Source organism: Ranitomeya imitator, chromosome 5, assembly GCF_032444005.1.
Source record: "Ranitomeya imitator isolate aRanImi1 chromosome 5, aRanImi1.pri, whole genome shotgun sequence".
NCBI classification, from domain to species: domain Eukaryota; kingdom Metazoa; phylum Chordata; class Amphibia; order Anura; family Dendrobatidae; genus Ranitomeya; species Ranitomeya imitator.
The window spans coordinates 574,186,193-574,204,803 of NC_091286.1; the positions used below are offsets into that span (position 1 = coordinate 574,186,193).

Here is an 18,611-nt window from a genome sequence, read left to right on the forward strand (position 1 = left end):
ATGTGAAGCTTGGAAAAGGAGGGGGTCTAGTTTAAAAAACCCATTTGATACTCTCTAGTAGGGAATTTTAGACTTGAGCAGGTCTCCTGTTCTGGATCCCCATCACTTGACCAGGGTTGATGGCCTGGCCTGTCTTGCATTACTTCCTTTCGCCTGCAGATGCACTGCAGAAATATTTTACATTTTTTGGGCAGCTACAGTGGGTACGGAAAGTCTTCAGACCCCCTTACATTTTTCACTCTGTTTCATTGCAGCCATTTGGAAAATTCAAAAAAAGTTCATTTTTTTCTCATTAATGTACACTCTGCACCCCATCGTGACTGGAAAAAAAAAACCCCAGAAATGTAGTGATTTTTGCAAATTTATTAAAGGGAGGGTGCCGTGATTTTAGTTTTTGTATTAATAATTATTGATTATATAATCAATTATTTTTAATACAAAAGTAAATGTACTACTTTCATACTTTTTTATTTATTCATTTTTACTTTTGCCACTGGAGGCCGCCATTTTCATTAGTGTGGGTGTAAGTGTCTGGGCACGACACTTGCACACCTCACTTACGGCAGCCATGGACATAGGAGCCAACGGTCGGACTCCGACCGCTCCTCCTGCCTCTCAGCTGTGGCTTGGGCACGCCCCCTGGGCTGCTACGTCACAGCTGTGAGAGGAGATCGCGGCCATTTTGTTTTTTATTTTCCTCTGTCATCGCACACACAGCTCAGTGTGTGCGATCATAGCAGGAGCTGCCAGGGAGAAGCTGGTGCTGGGAAGAGAGGTTCGGGGTGAGTATCTGCAGCCAGGAGCTGTGATTGCAGCCTGTACTTAGTATTACAGTACAGGCTGCAATCACTGCTCACTGCGGACCTGTTCAGAGCAGAGCAGGGAGATCGTCACACTGCTCTGCCCTGAACATGATTCAGCACTTCCTGGGAGAGGACTGAAGGTAAGTACAGAGTTTTTATTTTCTTATGCATCTACCATTGCTACCTGCCCCTATATACCACTGCTACCTGCCCCTATATACCACTGCTACCTGCCCCTATATACCACTGCTACCAGCCCCTATATACCACTGCTACCTGCCCCTATATACCACTGCTACCTGCCCCTATATACCACTGCTACCTGCCCCTATATACCACTGCTACCTGCCCCTATATACCACTGCTACCAGCCCCTATATACCACTGCTACCTGCCCCTATATACCACTGCTACCAGCCCCTATACCACTGCTACCTGCCCCTATATATCACTGCTCCCTGCCCCTATATACCACTGCTCCCTGCCCCTATATACCACTGCTACCAGCTCCTATATACCACTGCTACCTGCCCCTATATACCACTGCTACCTGCCCCTATATACCACTGCTACCTGCCCCTATATACCACTGCTACCTGCCCCTATATACCATCTACCACTGCTGCCTGCCTCTATATACCATCTACCACTGCTACCTCTGTCCTGTGTAGCTAATCCTGTCCTGTGCACAGTATCACACAAGATAGGATTAGATACACGGCTCAGCAGTCAGTATCTAATCCTCTCCTATGCACTCCTCTCCCCCTTGCGTGTCTTTCCCCATTTTGGTTTATTATTTTTGTTGTGGGAGATGAGGGAGCCGAGGATTATGCGTTCGGTATGGTTTAAAATAAATTACTTTATTCTGGCCGAGTCTTTATTTACAATACATGTGAGATCTATGTGGCGGCATTATGGGTGATCTATATGGCGGTATTATGTGAGAAGCATATGGTGGTATGTGAGAACACTGGCGGTATTATGTGTGATCTATATGGTGGTATTGTGTGAGAACTGTATGACAGTATTGTGTGATCTATTTGATAGTATTGTGTGTGATCTATATGGCGGTATTATGTGAGAACACTATGGCAGTATTATCTTCAGAAAGCGGACCCATTCTATGGTGGTTCTGGCTGAGCACCTGCACGCGGGTCTGGGGTAATAGAGGGGACAGCATGACCTCCAGTTAGGTGTAGTCAGGGGAAGGCTGGTGAGGCAGCTGAAGAGAGGGGTCTCATTTTTATCGTTACTATATGGCTACATTTCCTTCCCAGCGTCACCCCAGACTGCACCTGTCACCTCGCTTTCACACATCGCCAGGACAGGATGGGGAAGACAGGATCTGAGGAGGGGAATGGGGTCTGCATGCAAAGTCTGGATCAGAACAGGCCATCAATCCGCAGAAATGTTTCCTGGATTTCTGTGGAGCAAACAAGCAGATGGTCCATCCATGTGTATAAAAGACAGCGCTCTATGTACAATCCCTGGCTGCTCCGCACACCGAACAGGGGGCCCCCATAGACCAGCACACTGCTCTCCTGAAATACTCTGTGCTGCTGTCACCCTGCTCCCTCCACCACATATCTCCCAGAATCCTTGCTGCCTGCCATCCTCAGTGACTGTCTACTTGTCAGTATAAGGCTGCCTTCACACTATCAGTATTTGGTCAATATTTTACCTCAGTATTTGTAAGCCAAAACCAGGAGTGAGTGATAAATACAGAAGTGGTGCATATGTTTCTATTATACTTTTCCTCTAATTGTTCCACTCCTGGTTTTGGCTTACAAATACTGAGGTAAAATACTGACCAAATACTGATAGTGTGACGGCAGCCATACTCAGCAGTCACCAACAAAATGGCTGCTCACTGGGTTCCTGAATATCATCCTCTCTAATCCCTTAGCAAACACCCAGAAGGGGAGGAGAGGAGACATCACACACGTCAGCAGACTCCGCCCATAATTACTGCAGTGCTGTAATGTGAGCTATTTGTACACTAGGTTATTCTGAAATTTCAGCAGCTGCTCCCCCTAGTGTTTAAAAGTGGAAATTCCAAAACTTTTCAAATTATTTTTCATATTTTACTAAATTATAAACAAATGATAATATTTTTTAAGAAAATGTAATCATTAATTCTTTAGATTTTTACAATTTCTGAAAAAAAAAATTTTTTGATGGCACCTTCCCTTTAAAAAAGAAAAACTGAAATATCACATGGTCATAAGTATTCAGACCCTTTGCTCAGTATTAAGTAGAAGCACCTTTTGAGCTAGTACAGCCATGAGTCTTCTTGGGAATGATGCAACAAGTTTTTCACACCAGGATTTGGGGATCCTCTGCCATTCTTCCTTGCAGATCTTCTCCAGTTCCGTCTGGTTGGATGGTGAACGTTGGTGGACAGCCATTTTCAGGTCTCTCCAGAGATGCTCAATTGGGTTTAGGTCAGGGCTCTGGCTGGGCCAGTCAAGAATGGTCACAGAGTTGTTCTGAAGCCGCTCCTTTGTTATTTTAGCTGTGTGCTTAGGGTCATTGTCTTGTTGGAAGATGAACCTTCGGCCAAGTCTGAGGTCCAGAGCACTCTGGAAGAGGTTTTCATCCAGGATATCTCTGTACTTGGCCGCATTCATGTTTCCTTCAATGACAACCAGTCGTCCTGTCCCTGCAGCTGAAAAACACCCCCATAGCACGATGCTGCCACCACCATGTTTGACTGTTTTGAACAGCTGACATGTGCTTGCAATAGGCGCAGGTGGAATCACGATCCACATGCGCCTATTAACTAGTTAAATTCCACTGTCAAACTGACATCAGCATTTAACAGGTGCTTCCGGCCATTAGGCCGGAAATGCAAGCATCGCTGACCCCCTACATGTGATCGGGGGTCATCGGTGCTTAGCATAACAACCAGAGGTCTCCTGAAGACCTCTATGGTTGTTGATGCCAGATTGCTGTGATGCTGTGAGCGCCACCCTTTGGTCGGCGCTCATAGCAATGCAGTAATTCTGCTACATAGGAGCAAGCTGAGCATCGCCTGTATGTAGCTGAGCCGATCAGGCTATGCCAGCTTCTAGCCTCCCATGGAGGCTATTGAAGCATGGCAAAAGTTAAAAAAAAAAAAAGTTTTAAAAAAATCTGAATAAAGGAAAATATAAAAGTTTAAAACACCCCCCTTTCGCCCCATTCAAAATAAAACAATTAATAAAAATAAATAAATAAATCCTACACATTTGGTATCGCCACGTTCAGAATCGCCCGATCAATACAAAAAAAATTAATCTGATCGCTAAACGGGGTAGCGAGAAAAACATTCAAAACGCCAGAATTACGTTTTCTTTTTGGTAGTCACAACATTGCATTAAAATGCAATAATGGGCGATCAAAAGAACGTGTCTGCACTAAAATGGTATCATTAAAAAAGTCAGCTCGGCGCGCAAAAATTAAGCCCTCACCCAACCCAAGATCCCGGAAAATGGAGACGCTACGGGTCTCGGAAAATTGCGCAATTTTTTATTTATTTATTTTTTTAGCAAAGTTTGGAATTTTCACTCACCACTTAGATAAAAAAGAACCTAGACATGTTTGGTGTCTATGAACTCGTAACGACTTGGAGAATAATGATGACAAGTCAGTTTTAGCATTTAGTGAACATAGCAAAAAAGCCAAACAAAAAACAAATGTGGGATTGGACTTTTTTTTGCAATTTCACCGCACTTGGGATTTTTTTTTTTTCACGTTTTCTAGTACACGACATGGTAAAACCAATGGAGTCGTTCAAAAATACAACTCATCCCGCAAAAAATAAGCCCTCGCATGGCCATATTGACGGAAAAGTAAAAAAAAAAGTTATGGCTCTGGGAAGGAGGGGAGTGAAAAACGAAAACGCAAAACTGAATACAAGCTCCAGGGGTTGAGGGACAGCATGTGACTTAAATATGAGTGTCTGAGCAAAGGGTCTGAATACTTATGACCATGTGATATTTCAGTTTTCCTTTTAATAATAAATTTGCAAACCTTCCTACATTTTTTTTCAGTCAAGATGGGGTGCAGAGTGTACAATAATGAGAAAAAAAAATGAACATTTTTTTGAATTTACCAAAATGAACTTAAGCAAAGAGTGAAAAATATAAAGGGGTCTGAATACTTTCCGTACTCTCTGTAATTTTACAGGTGATCGCTTCTGGGAAAAAGGAATGAAGGTGGTTTTTCAGGGGGCAAATCTGATCTGCTTATAGTTAAAAGGACCCTTTCAATAAGTAGGGATTGTCCAAAGCGTAGAATTTGTATCTCTTAAGTAAATGTAAGTGAAGGAATTTTACCTTAAATGTAGCAAAGGCATCAGAAGCGATATCAAACGTTGACATTTCTACGTATCGGAAGAAGTCATAAAACTGCTCAGACCACAATATAATTTTGGCAAGCGGCTCATGTCTAATACACTCTCGTAGCATGATTCCACAATTCAAAGCAATTTCTGGGGACTCATACCTATTAATGAGAGAAATGAGATGGTATAAAAACAGATTAACGGACACACACTGATAGGAACCAGCCCCGAATTACTGCAAAGCCGACTAATCCTTTCCAGCATAAGACACAATAGTACATGATATGTCAGGTCCTCGTAAATAAGGGGCTGAGGAGCTGAGCCCGCACCATACTAGGCAGATTCTGGCTGTAATACACAGCTGGCATCTGCCTGTAACTACAGCAGTCGACGCAATCTCCTACTGCTGTACTTTAACCATTGAAAGGTGGCCGTCAATCTGACTGCGACATTTAAATTATGTCAGTACCCGTGAGCGTAGACCTCTGGCAATGCAATCGCAAGGAACTATTGGGTTGTGGTGGCAGCTATGGGCTAAGGGCCTTGGTCGCCACCATCTTCATCCTCCGGCTGCAGTTCATAGAATGTCTATCTCACTATATACTATATATGGCATATTATAATTTAATAGGGGGTGGAGGGGAGGAAGAAGTACTTATATACTGTACACTGCTCAAAATAAAGGGAACACTTAAAAAAACAATGCAACTCAAAGTCAATCACACTTTTGTGATATCAACCTAATTATGAAGCAACACAGAATGTGAATCAATTTCTCCTGGGATCTCCACCGAGACCTGGATTAAAGCATCAGTCAACTCCTGGACAGTCTGTTGGTGGATGGACATGATGTCCCAGATGTGCTCGATTGGATTCAGGTCTGGAGAGCGGGCAGGCCAGTCCAGAGCATCAATACCTTCATCATGCAGGAACTGCTGACACACTGCAGCCACATGAGGTCTGGCATTGTCATGCATCAGAAGGAACCCAGGGCCCAGCGTACCTCCATATGGTCTCACAAGGGGTCTGAGGATCTCATCCCGTTACCGAATGGCAGTCAGGCTACCTCTGGTGAGCACATGGAGGGCTAGGCAGCCCTACTAAGAAATGCCACCCCACACCATTACTGACCCACTGCCAAACCGGTCATGCTGAAGGATGTTGCAGGCAGCAGATTGCTCTCCACGGCGTCTCCAGACTCTGTAGACTCTGTAACGTCAGTCACATGTGCTCAGTGTGGACCTTCTGTCATCTGTGAAGAGCACAGGGCGCCAATGCCGAACCTGCCAATCTTGATATTTCCTTGGCAAATGACAATCGCCCTGCATGGTGTTGGGGTGTAAGCACAATACCCACTTGTGGACGTTGAGCCCTCATGGAGTCTGTTCCTGACAGTTTGAGCAGACACATGGATGTTAGTGGCCTGTTGGAGGTAATTTTGCAGGGCTCTGGCAGTGCTCCTCCTGTTCCTCCTTGCACAAAAGAAAAGGTAGCAGTCCTTCTGCTGGGTTGTTGCCCTCCTACGGTCCCCTCCATGTCTCCTAGTATCTGTTCCATACTGTTGACAGACACAGCTACCCTTATTGCCACAGTTTGCATTGATGTGCCATCCTGGATGAGCTGCACTACCGGAGCAACTTTTGTGGGGTGTAGCCTCAAGCTAATGTAACTCTAGGGGTGAGAGCAATGACATAATACAAAAGTGACCAAAACAACAGCCAAAAAGCATGGGAACAGAGATTTCTTCACCTCCAGCAGAACTACTCCTTTATAGGGTTTGTCTTGCTAATTGCCTATCATTTCTACCTGTTGTCTGTTCCATTTACACAACAGCAGACGAAACTGATTCACAATCAGCGTTGCTTCATAACTGGACAGGTTGATTTCACAGAAGTGTGATTGACCTGGAGTTACATTGTGCTGTTTAGGTGTTCCCTTTATTATTTTTTGAGAAGTGTATTCGTACATGCATATACATACACACACGATTTTTTTATTATTAGGAGTACTCCCTCTTACCTCCCTCCTCCACTAAAAATGAAGAAATAAAATAATTATTAGGCATCGCTGCACCCAAACAAGTCTCGTCTATCACGATAGAAAAATTAACCCAATGGGTAAATGCCATAAGGAAAGGAATTTATAAGAAAAATGTACAATAAGACACGATTAAATTAACAGATCTACCATCAAAGGGTATAGAAAAAACAAAAAAAACTGACCTTACAAAAAAAAAAACAATTTTTTCCACAGCTCCATTGAAGAAATAATCAAAACATTAGGGGGGCCCTGAAAATAGTGAGACTAGTGATTTTTTTTTTTCTTTTTTACGTATTTTTTAAATCACCGAATATGTTCTGACCTGAAGAACCATAGTGCTAGGACATTATAGCAACACAATGAATGCCGTAAAAACAAAAAAAGAACAATTTTGGAATTGTAATTTTTGTGCAATTTCACCGCACTTGGAATTTTTTCCCATTTTCCAGTAGACCGAATGGTAAATTGACAGGCACCATTCAAATCTACCACTTGTCCCACTTCCTCTTAAAAAAAGGCCTCATAACGTTATTAATCGATGGAAAAATAAGGTTATGGCCCTTGGAGGACAGGACGGGAAAACAAAAAAAAATCATCCAGCTGGAAGAGAGTTAAACCAAATCATACACTGCGCATTCCCTCCAGTCCCAAACTGCTCCAATACACATCAGCAGTTTATTATTTGCCCCCCTATCCTATGTCCTGTCCACACCTAGCCATGAAAAGGCCATTTCATTCTTGTGATAAACTGTATACAACTAACTAAAATGTTATATAGAAGTACCGCAGCACCATAACCGACAGGTCCATACCCTTTCAATAGCATGAAGAGGATATTCTGCTGGGTGCATATATATTCCACCGTTGGGGTTCGCGTTCCAATCTGTCTTCGTAAAATATTGTTGAAGATCTGAGCCACGTCCTTCTTGCCCTGGAGAGAATACACAGTAAGCTTTGGTCAAGCAAAATTTAAAAGGTGCATTTATATTGGCCAAAAATTGTTATACATTTCCCATTGATCACCCGCAAATTGAGCAAAATAATAATTTGACAAGTGATTGGATCATTTATGCTGGCGTAAAAATGATTGTTGTGCAAACAGACAAGTAAATGAGCATCAATCAAATTATATTATATCCATAGAAGAGAAGATCAATGTGGAGCGCTTCCCTATGCAAATGCGGGCTTTCATTCCATATCAAGGTTAAACATTACAGCATGCACATTACTACAAAACACCAGTGATTGTCTTACCACTGTCTCTAACATCATGTCCTCCTCCTATCTGAAAATGAACCTTTGAAAAACTGAACTCCTTGTGTTTCCTTCCTCCACAAACCTACCTTTGCCCGACATTGCCATTTCCATGTGTGGTTCTACCATTACTCCCCAAAAGCACGCCCACTGTCGTGGGGTCATACTAGATTCAGATCCTTCAGTCACTCCCCACATCCGATCACTCGCTCGTGTCAGATACACCTCAAAAACATTTCTAGAATTCAGCCTTTTCTTACTTTTGACTCTGCAAAAACTCTTACTGTTTCTCTTATTCATTCTCATCTGGACTATTGCAACTCTAATTGGGGCCTCTCTTTCTAAACTCTCCTCTCTCCAATCTGCCCTGAATGCTGCAATCAGGATCATTTCCCTCTCCAACCATTACACTGATGCCTCTACCCTGTTCCAGTCATTGCACTGGTTACCTATCCACTCCAGAGTTCAATATAAACTTATCACTCTCACCTACAAAGGGCTCCATGCTTCAGCACCACTCTACATCTCCTCGTCTCAGTCTACCACCCTACCTGTGCCCTCCGTTCTGTTAACGACCCAAGATTAGCATTCTCAATAATCCAAACCTCCCTCTTTGGAATGCACTGCCCAGGACACTTTGATTAATCTCCAATACCAACAGTTTTAAGCATGTCCTACAAAATGCATTTCTTCAGATTGGACTACCCCCTCAACATACGGTACTTATCTAACTATCCCCGTTTTTGCCCTATCTCTCACTATCCCCTAACTCATGCTGCCCTCAGATTACTTAGTAACATAGTTAGTAATGCCGAAAAAAGACATTTGTCCATCCAGTTCAGCCTATATTCCATCATAATAAATCCCCAGATCTACGTCCTTCTACAGAACCTAATAATTGTATGATACAATATTGTTCTGCTCCAGGAAGACATCCAGGCCTCTCTTGAACCCCTCGACTGAGTTCGCCATCACCACCTCCTCAGGCAAGCAATTCCAGATTCTGCAAACAGGAAAAGAAATCCAGCTTCCAAAAATATCAAAATTTATTGAGGATAAAATCCAAAGTCCAATGACATGGTTCACAGGAAAATGAGTAGCAGCAGGCTACGCGTTTCGAACAATGAGTTCTTTTTCAAAGCAAAGTGCTTTGAAAAAGAACTCATTGTTCGAAAAGCGTAGCCTGCTGCTACTCATTCTCCTGTGAACCATGTCATTGGACTTTGGATTTTATCCTCAATAAATTTTGATATTTTTGGAAGTTGGATTTCTTTTCCTGTTTGCCTTATCGTTCCACGTGATGACTGCACGGTATCCGGGCTTCCCCACAACAAATGCCTAATAGGTGAGCTGGTTTTTCACTATTTTTCCCAATTCCAGATTCTCACTGCCCTAACAGTAAAGAATCCTCTTCTATGTTGGTGGAAAAACCTTCTTTCCTCCAGACGCAAAGAATGCCCCCTTGTGCCCGTCACCTTCCTTGGTATAAACAGATCCTCAGCGAGATATTTGTATTGTCCCCTTACATACTTATACAGAGACCTGCTGACAGATTCCCTTTAAGGCTGTAAGATGCGCAGGGATCAATCTGTTTGCGTCCAATACCAGCCAGTTACATGGTTTTCTTACAGAATCTCAAGTGTAAGAATTGACTAGCACAAGAAAAAAAAAAGTGTAATTTTGATTTGTAAATTCAGCTTGCATTGGTACCTCAAAGTCTATGAGCTGGAGGTCGGCCACTAAAGTCCCAAGGAGGCCGCTGTTGTACAGTTCCTGAGCGAGCTGAGCCACGGCTTCAGTCTGAGGCTCCTTCTCATTTGTCCCATAAAGGATCTCCTTCATAGCCACAAGGTTTTTAGATACTTCTTCAGTTGCCTAGAAAGAGAGAAGGAGAAATGATGGCCCAGAACACCTTTTTGAGGGCGTACTAAAGGAGCATTATTGGGTATGCCACAGTTGGCACTCACACCCAGCACCGCAGGTTTCACCTAGATAACCTTTTTGTAGACAACCCATGCAGACCAAGACCCATTATTACACAAACAGGACAACTTCTCGAATGTGGAGATCCTGTGGATTAGGTTATACAGAGAGCCTGTTAACAGCAGTATCACTATAATCTGGAGGTCTGGTGTTAGTATTCAAAATGTTACATTTACTAAAAGCACAGAAATGGCAGCGCAAAAGCAGTTCATTAGAAAACATTGCATGTTCGCGATTTGCTAAGCATTAATATGGGGACAGCAACGTGAAACATTAGTGCGGATGGGGTATTCCAGTTTAGAAAACCCATTCCATGTACCTTTTTAAAAATTCTTTTAGGACAAGGAATCCCCCCTCCTTTTAGATGCTCATCTCCTGGCCAGAGGGAAGAGTAAGTACTGTAGAAAGAACATGTCTAAAGGTCCCCTACATATTAAACTGACACTGCCAATCAGCCAACAAATAAGCAATGCCAAGAACTATGGCGCACTATGGCATGATTACCCATCAGTATGCATTGTTTACACTGGTCTGCCTGTGTAAACAGGCATTTAAACGACGGCCAATCAGGAAAAGTTAACTACGGTAACTGGAGGTCGTACTGTGCCATCAGTGGTCCACACGCCGTGTCAACATAGCCAACTGGGCATCCTATTGTGTGATCGGTGGTCCATGTGCACATACCCTAAATGCAGACTCCATTAAGGCGTTGGTTCTCAGCTATATTTTTAAACTTAACAGTGGGAAGTCACTTGGGATGGTAGAAGAAGAAAAATGTAATTTACCCTGGGAATTCATCCCCTTCTGCTACAGTGCTGCAGCCTCAGCGGTCTCTACTGGACCTGAAGTGATGATGTCCTTACCCCCAGTCACCTGACCCTGCAGCCAATCAGCAGTCATAACATCAGCTCATCAGGTCCAGAAGAGACAATAAGAGTAGCAGAACTGAAGAAAGTGGTGAATTTCAGCGTTAAATATGCTATCTTTGCTTTTTCTTTTTTAATAGTATAAGACAAGGTTGCAAAGAAATTAAACTTAGAATAAATAATAATATCGGTAAATGAGAACATTTCAGGACACGGCAAAAAAAGCTCCAAGAGGGCTGTATAATAACATAGTAACATAGTAACATAGTAACATAGTTAGTAAGGCCGAAAAAAGACATTTGTCCATCCAGTTCAGCCTATATTCCATCATAATAAATACCCAGATCTACGTCCTTCTACAAAACCTAATAATTGTATGATACAATATTGTTCTGCTCCAGGAAGACATCCAGGCCTCTCTTGAACCCCTCGACTGAGTTCGCCATCACCACCTCCTCAGGCAAGCAATTCCAGATTCTCACTGCCCTAACAGTAAAGAATCCTCTTCTATGTTGGTGGAAAAACCTTCTCTCCTCCAGACGCAAAGAATGCCCCCTTGTGCCCGTCACCTTCCTTGGTATAAACAGATCCTCAGCGAGATATTTGTATTGTCCCCTTATATACTTATACATGGTTATTAGATCGCCCCTCAGTCGTCTTTTTTCTAGACTAAATAATCCTAATTTCGCTAATCTATCTGGGTATTGTAGTTCTCCCATCCCCTTTATTAATTTTGTTGCCCTCCTTTGTACTCTCTCTAGTTCCATTATATCCTTCCTGAGCACCGGTGCCCAAAACTGGACACAGTACTCCATGTGCGGTCTAACTAGGGATTTGTACAGAGGCAGTATAATGCTCTCATCATGTGTATCCAGACCTCTTTTAATGCACCCCATGATCCTGTTTGCCTTGGCAGCTGCTGCCTGGCACTGGCTGCTCCAGGTAAGTTTATCATTAACTAGGATCCCCAAGTCCTTCTCCCTGTCAGATTTACCCAGTGGTTTCCCGTTCAGTGTGTAATGATGATATTGATTCCCTCTTCCCATGTGTATAACCTTACATTTATCATTGTTAAACCTCATCTGCCACCTTTCAGCCCAAGTTTCCAACTTATCCAGATCCATCTGTAGCAGAATACTATCTTCTCTTGTATTAACTGCTTTACATAGTTTTGTATCATCTGCAAATATCGATATTTTACTGTGTAAACCTTCTACCAGATCATTAATGAATATGTTGAAGAGAACAGGTCCCAATACTGACCCCTGCGGTACCCCACTGGTCACAGCGACCCAGTTAGAGACTATACCATTTATAACCACCCTCTGCTTTCTATCACTAAGCCAGTTACTAACCCATTTACACACATTTTCCCCCAGACCAAGCATTCTCATTTTGTGTACCAACCTCTTGTGCGGCACGGTATCAAACGCTTTGGAAAAATCGAGATATACCACGTCCAATGACTCACCGTGGTCCAGTCTATAGCTTACCTCTTCATAAAAACTGATTAGATTGGTTTGACAGGAGCGATTTCTCATAAACCCATGCTGATATGGAGTTAAACAGTTATTCTCATTGAGATAATCCAGAATAACATCCCTCAGAAACCCTTCAAATATTTTACCAACAATAGAGGTTAGACTTACTGGCCTATAATTTCCAGGTTCACTTTTAGAGCCCTTTTTGAAAATTGGCACCACATTTGCTATGCGCCAGTCCTGCGGAACAGACCCTGTCGCTATAGAGTCACTAAAAATAAGAAATAATGGTTTATCTATTACATTACTTAGTTCTCTTAGTACTCGTGGGTGTATGCCATCCGGACCCGGAGATTTATCTATTTTAATCTTATTTAGCCGGTTTCGCACCTCTTCTTGGGTTAGATTGGTGACCCTTAATATAGGGTTTTCATTGTTTCTTGGGATTTCACCTAGCATTTCATTTTCCACCGTGAATACCGTGGAGAAGAAGGTGTTTAATATGTTAGCTTTTTCCTCGTCATCTACAACCATTCTTTCCTCACTATTTTTTAAGGGGCCTACATTTTCAGTTTTTATTCTTTTACTATTGATATAGTTGAAGAACAGTTTGGGATTAGTTTTACTCTCCTTAGCAATGTGCTTCTCTGTTTCCTTTTTGGCAGCTTTAATTAGTTTTTTAGATAAAGTATTTTTCTCCCTATAGTTTTTTAGAGCTTCAATGGTGCCATCCTGCTTTAGTAGTGCAAATGCTTTCTTTTTACTGTTAATTGCCTGTCTTACTTCTTTGTTTAGCCACATCGGGGTTTTCCTATTTCTAGTCCTTTTATTCCCACAAGGTATAAACCGCTTACACTGCCTATTTAGGATGTTCTTAAACATTTCCCATTTATTATCTGTATTCTCATTTCTGAGGATATTGTCCCAGTCTACCAGATTAAGGGCATCTCTAAGCTGTTCAAACTTTGCCTTCCTAAAGTTCAATGTTTTTGTGACTCCCTGACAAGTCCCCCTAGTGAAAGACAGGTGAAACTGCACAATATTGTGGTCGCTATTTCCTAAGTGCCCAACCACCTGCAGATTTGTTATTCTGTCAGGTCTATTAGATAGTATTAGGTCTAAAAGTGCTGCTCCTCTGGTTGGATTCTGCACCAATTGTGAAAGATAATTTTTCTTGGTTATTAGCAGAAACCTGTTGCCTTTATGGGTTTCACAGGTTTCTGTTTCCCAGTTAATATCCGGGTAGTTAAAGTCCCCCATAACCAGGACCTCATTATGGGTTGCAGCTTCATCTATCTGCTTTAGAAGTAGACTTTCCATGCTTTCTGTTATATTTGGGGGTTTGTAACAGACCCCAATGAGAATTTTGTTACCATTTTTCCCTCCATGAATTTCAACCCATATGGACTCGACATCCTCATTCCCTTCGCTAATATCCTCCCTTAAAGTGGACTTTAGACAAGACTTTACATAGAGACAAACCCCTCCTCCTCTCCGATTTTTACGATCCTTTCTAAACAGACTGTAACCCTGTAAGTTAACTGCCCAGTCATAGCTTTCATCTAACCATGTCTCGGTTATTCCCACTATGTCAAAGTTACCTGTAGATATTTCTGCTTCTAGTTCTTCCATCTTGTTTGTCAGGCTTCTGGCGTTTGCGAGCATGCAGTTTAGAGGATTTTGTTTTGTTCCAATCTCCTCACTGTGGATTGTTTTAGAAATGTTCTTACCTCCCTTCTGAGTATGTTTTCCTGGGTCGTCTTTGTTCGAGTCTAATGTTCGAGTTAATGGCATCCATTATGCAGCTTGTATCCGTAAACTGCTGCACACCATTTCTGTGTTTTAAGTTTCACTACAGTGGGGGTCTCTCAGAAGAAGACCCCCGAATACATACAGACATATTTAAAAACACAATGTATTCTGACACATAAATGTGACATTAGTTGATTGTCCCATTGAGAGGTTAGTAACGCCATCACAGTGAGGATGTCCTCCACCAGAAGAGCCTACAAAGGAAACACAAGTCCCACATATTAACCGATAAAAGTGAAGTTCTGTCCATCTTCTGCTTCCCAAATGAGTTCCTTTTGGCTTTGGGCCATGCCACTTTCTTTGGGTCCTTGTTCCTGCTGCTAATGTGCCAGTCATCGGTAGCATACGTGGAAAAGGAGATGTTTGAACCAGATGAGGGATAGGTAAGAGAATTGGTTTGGAGGGCGGGGGAGCTGAATGTTTGCGGTAATAGCAGCTGCAAAATCAAACAGCACAAGAAAGCGATATATAAAATGCACATGTACAGCCAGAAAAGCAAAGGTAAAAAGTCGCATGCATTACTGCCAATACCGCATCCTATAAGAGCACTAAACTTAAGAAGCAATTAATAAAAACATTAATCGTATGATTTCAGGACTTTATAGGAGAGCCGGAATCAGATGGTCTTATGCTGAAGCTCAAACAGGAGTCCATCACCTCTTCCTCTCAACAGTGGCAGGAATCATGTCGCCGAATCTCTATTACAGACCAAGTGGGTGAAGGTTTCTGCTACAGCAAGCTCCCTCCCAGCTGGTGAAAATGGTAGCTCAAGCTTCAAGGGGTTGTCCACTACTTGGACAATCCCTTCTTGGTCCAAATGTTTAGCCCGATAAAATAAAACCTATACTCCCATCCCACGTCGGCACTGGGGTAGCTGTGTCAGCACTCTCGGTTCCGGGGCTCTTGTGTAGTTGTTGTGACATGGGACCGCAACGCCCAATCAATGCTTCGGACAAATCGAACAGGAAGAAGTCCAGGCCGCAGCTGATCCATCACTTCCTCTTCATGTTCAATTCGACAGTGACGCCAGCTCTGATTAGGCGCCGGGGTAACGTGTACACAACAACAGCCCGGGAGCCCCGAGGAGAGCGAGCGCCGACACCGCAGGAACTGCGCCAGAACGGGAGGCGAGTATAAGTGGACAACTTCTTTAAACACAAGAGGTTTCTACCCAGCTTCATATATTTCGGCAAATATGGCAAATGGTGTAATTTTAAAAGCAAAAACTGATCATGCACTATATAAAATGACTTGTAAAACAAAGTTCCCCTCTAAAAATACTGGAACCTTAAGCTCTAGATGGGTACTGCCATTACTAGCCTGCTCACAAAAGCTGCAGTCCCACAGTGAGCACATACGCTACACCACCAAAACATGGACCCGTCATGATTATTGAATTCAATAATATCATTGCAGATAAGTGGATGAAATCTGGCCCAAGCTCACGCAATGTCCATTGACAAACTGGTAACACTATAAAGTACTCATTGATAAAACATTGCCCGGCCATAGCACGATGCCTTTGCCACAAGTCAGTTTGCAAAATTTCTGATTTGTTCAGTTTTCTCCAATCGACTGCAAGTGCAATTTATGTGAAAGGCAACCATCCAAGAATAACAATTCAGCCATGAAGTGGCAGTCCCCATGAGGCTGCACGGGCTTGTGTGGGTCCAGCGCCAGGTCCTCACAGCTGCTCTGTCTTCTCTACTGGCTGCAGCGGTGATCACGACTGCAGCACGCATCACCCCTGCAGCTAATCACGGAGCTTAGTAGCCCTGACAGCTTAGGCTACGTTCACATTTGCGTTGGGCGGGGCTGCGTCGGCGACGCAACGCACAACGCAAACAAAAATGCACGCTAAAACGCATTGTTTTGCGACGCATGCGTCCTTTTTTGCCGAATTTTGGACGCAAAAAAAAAAATGCATCGTGCTGCGTCCTCTGCACCCTAACGCTTGCGGCAAAAAAAACGCATGCATCGCAAAACGCATGCAAACGCATGTCCATGCGCCCCCATGTTAAATGGCCCAACGCAGCCCGGCAGAACGCAAATGTGAACGTAGCCTTAGATAATAAAAGTTGCTGAGCTCAGTGACTGGCTGCAGGGGTGATGTGCACTGTAGTCATGACATCAGTGATAAAGCCAGTAAACAAAGACTAGAGTAGCAGCAGAGTGATAGCACTGGACCTGGCGAAGATGAGCAACAGCAGTGTTTGTAACTTTTTTACCTATATAAGCCTTTGCTGGGATGGAAATTGATCATGTAGAATTCCTCTCTAATAGATTTGATGTCTGTCGCCACCTAGAGATGCATTATGCACTGGACTACTGAGCAGCTTGATGAAAGAACCTGGGTGTCACAGGGGTACACCACGAAAGTGAGGAGCCAGAATACTGCAGTTTGTGATTTCTCCTACTCTGGCATGGATTAGAAGCATTTCATCTTATTAAACAGTGTAAATTTATTTGGGGCAGAGCAGGGGTTAATCTGCTTTTGAGAGCTCCTGGAGCTAAGGCTCTCAGCTGTTCACTGTTAGCCAATTCCATCTCCTATGTAATCGGGGCCCTGGCTAGCACTCATTGTCAGAGATAGCCTTTGCTGCATGGTTGGAGGCTGTTGTTGGTTATTATTGGAGAAGGCATTTGGTGGATTTATCTGACTTTTTCTAAATTTTAGTATGTGATAATTCAGTTTCTTCTCCTACTTTGGTTTTACCCCATCCTCCATACCACGATGTATATTCGTATGTTTGGTATTTTTTGTTACCCCTGTTCGTATTACCATGCTAGTCAGGTTGTTGTATCACGGTACACTAGTACTCCCCTCTTCCCTGGGTGGGGCAAGGGTACAGACTGAGGGCGGATTCAGGAGCTAAGGCAAGGTACGTGGCCCCGGCCACTTCACTATGAGAACTAATCAGGTGAACAGGGTGAGCTATGGTGCCCCTAAGGTACAGGGAAAGATCCCATGGTGCCGGGACACCCAACAATAGAGTCGCAACACCAGGTACGGCAGATGCCTGAAGAAGCCTACATACTTTAACACTGGGAACGTTTAATGCTCCTGCACACAAATAATGTTTAGACATATGCATGTTAAAGGGAACCTGTCATGCTGAAAAGTGTGTCTAATCTGCAGGCAGGAGGTTATAGAGCAGGAGGAGCTGATCAGACTCAGACAATTTTGTGGGAAAGGATTCAGTAGAACTTTTATTTTAGTCATTGAAATCCATGGTGTCTGTATGCAAACTAGTCCAGTGGGCGGTCCATCTAGTGATTGACAGTTTTCCTCTATGACTATGTGAAAAAGCCATCAATGATGGGACCACCCACTGCACTCATACATACAGACACCAGGGATTCCAATAAATAAAATACAGGTGATACCGAGTCTTTTCCGACAAACCTATATATCATTCTGCTCAGCACTGTTCTGTCCACAGACCCGACTGCATGCACAATGTGACAGAGTCCCGTTAAGACATGGTAACGTGTTTGCTGTTAAGGTCCTAAAATGTCACACAGCGCTGATTTCAACTCTGTCTTTCACATTTAGGATGATTCGATCCTGCATGGTGAGACAGAACTTCTCGCTCAGCACCACTACCCGGTCTCATACAATCTTTTGATTGAATAGGCAGAAAATTCCCACATAAACACACTCTAAAATCCTGTAGAAAGCCTCATCTGAAAAATGGGGGTCATTGTGGATTCAAATGGGGGCTGATCTGTATACTAGAGGGGCTTTAAAAACTAAAGATATTGATGACCTGTCGTTTGGATAGGACATCAATATCAGCAGCCTCCAGTGATCAGCGGTTTTCAGCTTCAGCAGCGGCCGGGTGTAAACAGTCAGCAGAGCCTAAAGGCACAGATCTGTGCACCGCATGGCAGCACCCGAGAAAAGGTCCTACTCACTGGCGGAGCAGCGCTGCTGTGCCAATCTTACACTCGGCAGCTGCTGTAGGTGATAACAGGTGATCAATACCTCCTGGACACCTGGCGCCACCACCATTCTGATATTACTTCTAAGGAAAGTGATATA

General features: G+C 43.2%; 1 protein-coding gene across 4 annotated transcripts in view; it reads right to left on the reverse strand.

The window, feature by feature from the left end:
• Positions 1-18,611, reverse strand: part of LOC138638478 (calcium-binding protein 39) — a 50,956-nt gene that overhangs the window by 18,912 nt on the left and 13,433 nt on the right. For 2 of the 4 annotated variants that reach the window (XM_069727809.1, XM_069727810.1), the window contains exons 4-7: positions 14,793-15,002; positions 10,135-10,299; positions 7,983-8,101; positions 5,123-5,291 (exon numbers count right to left, since the gene is read on the reverse strand). In XM_069727809.1, the coding sequence (XP_069583910.1) occupies positions 5,123-5,291; positions 7,983-8,101; positions 10,135-10,299; positions 14,793-15,002 (663 nt within the window). The remainder of the gene's footprint in view (positions 1-5,122; positions 5,292-7,982; positions 8,102-10,134; positions 10,300-14,792; positions 15,003-18,611) is intronic. The other 2 variants (XM_069727811.1, XM_069727812.1) reach the window with 1 other exon arrangement.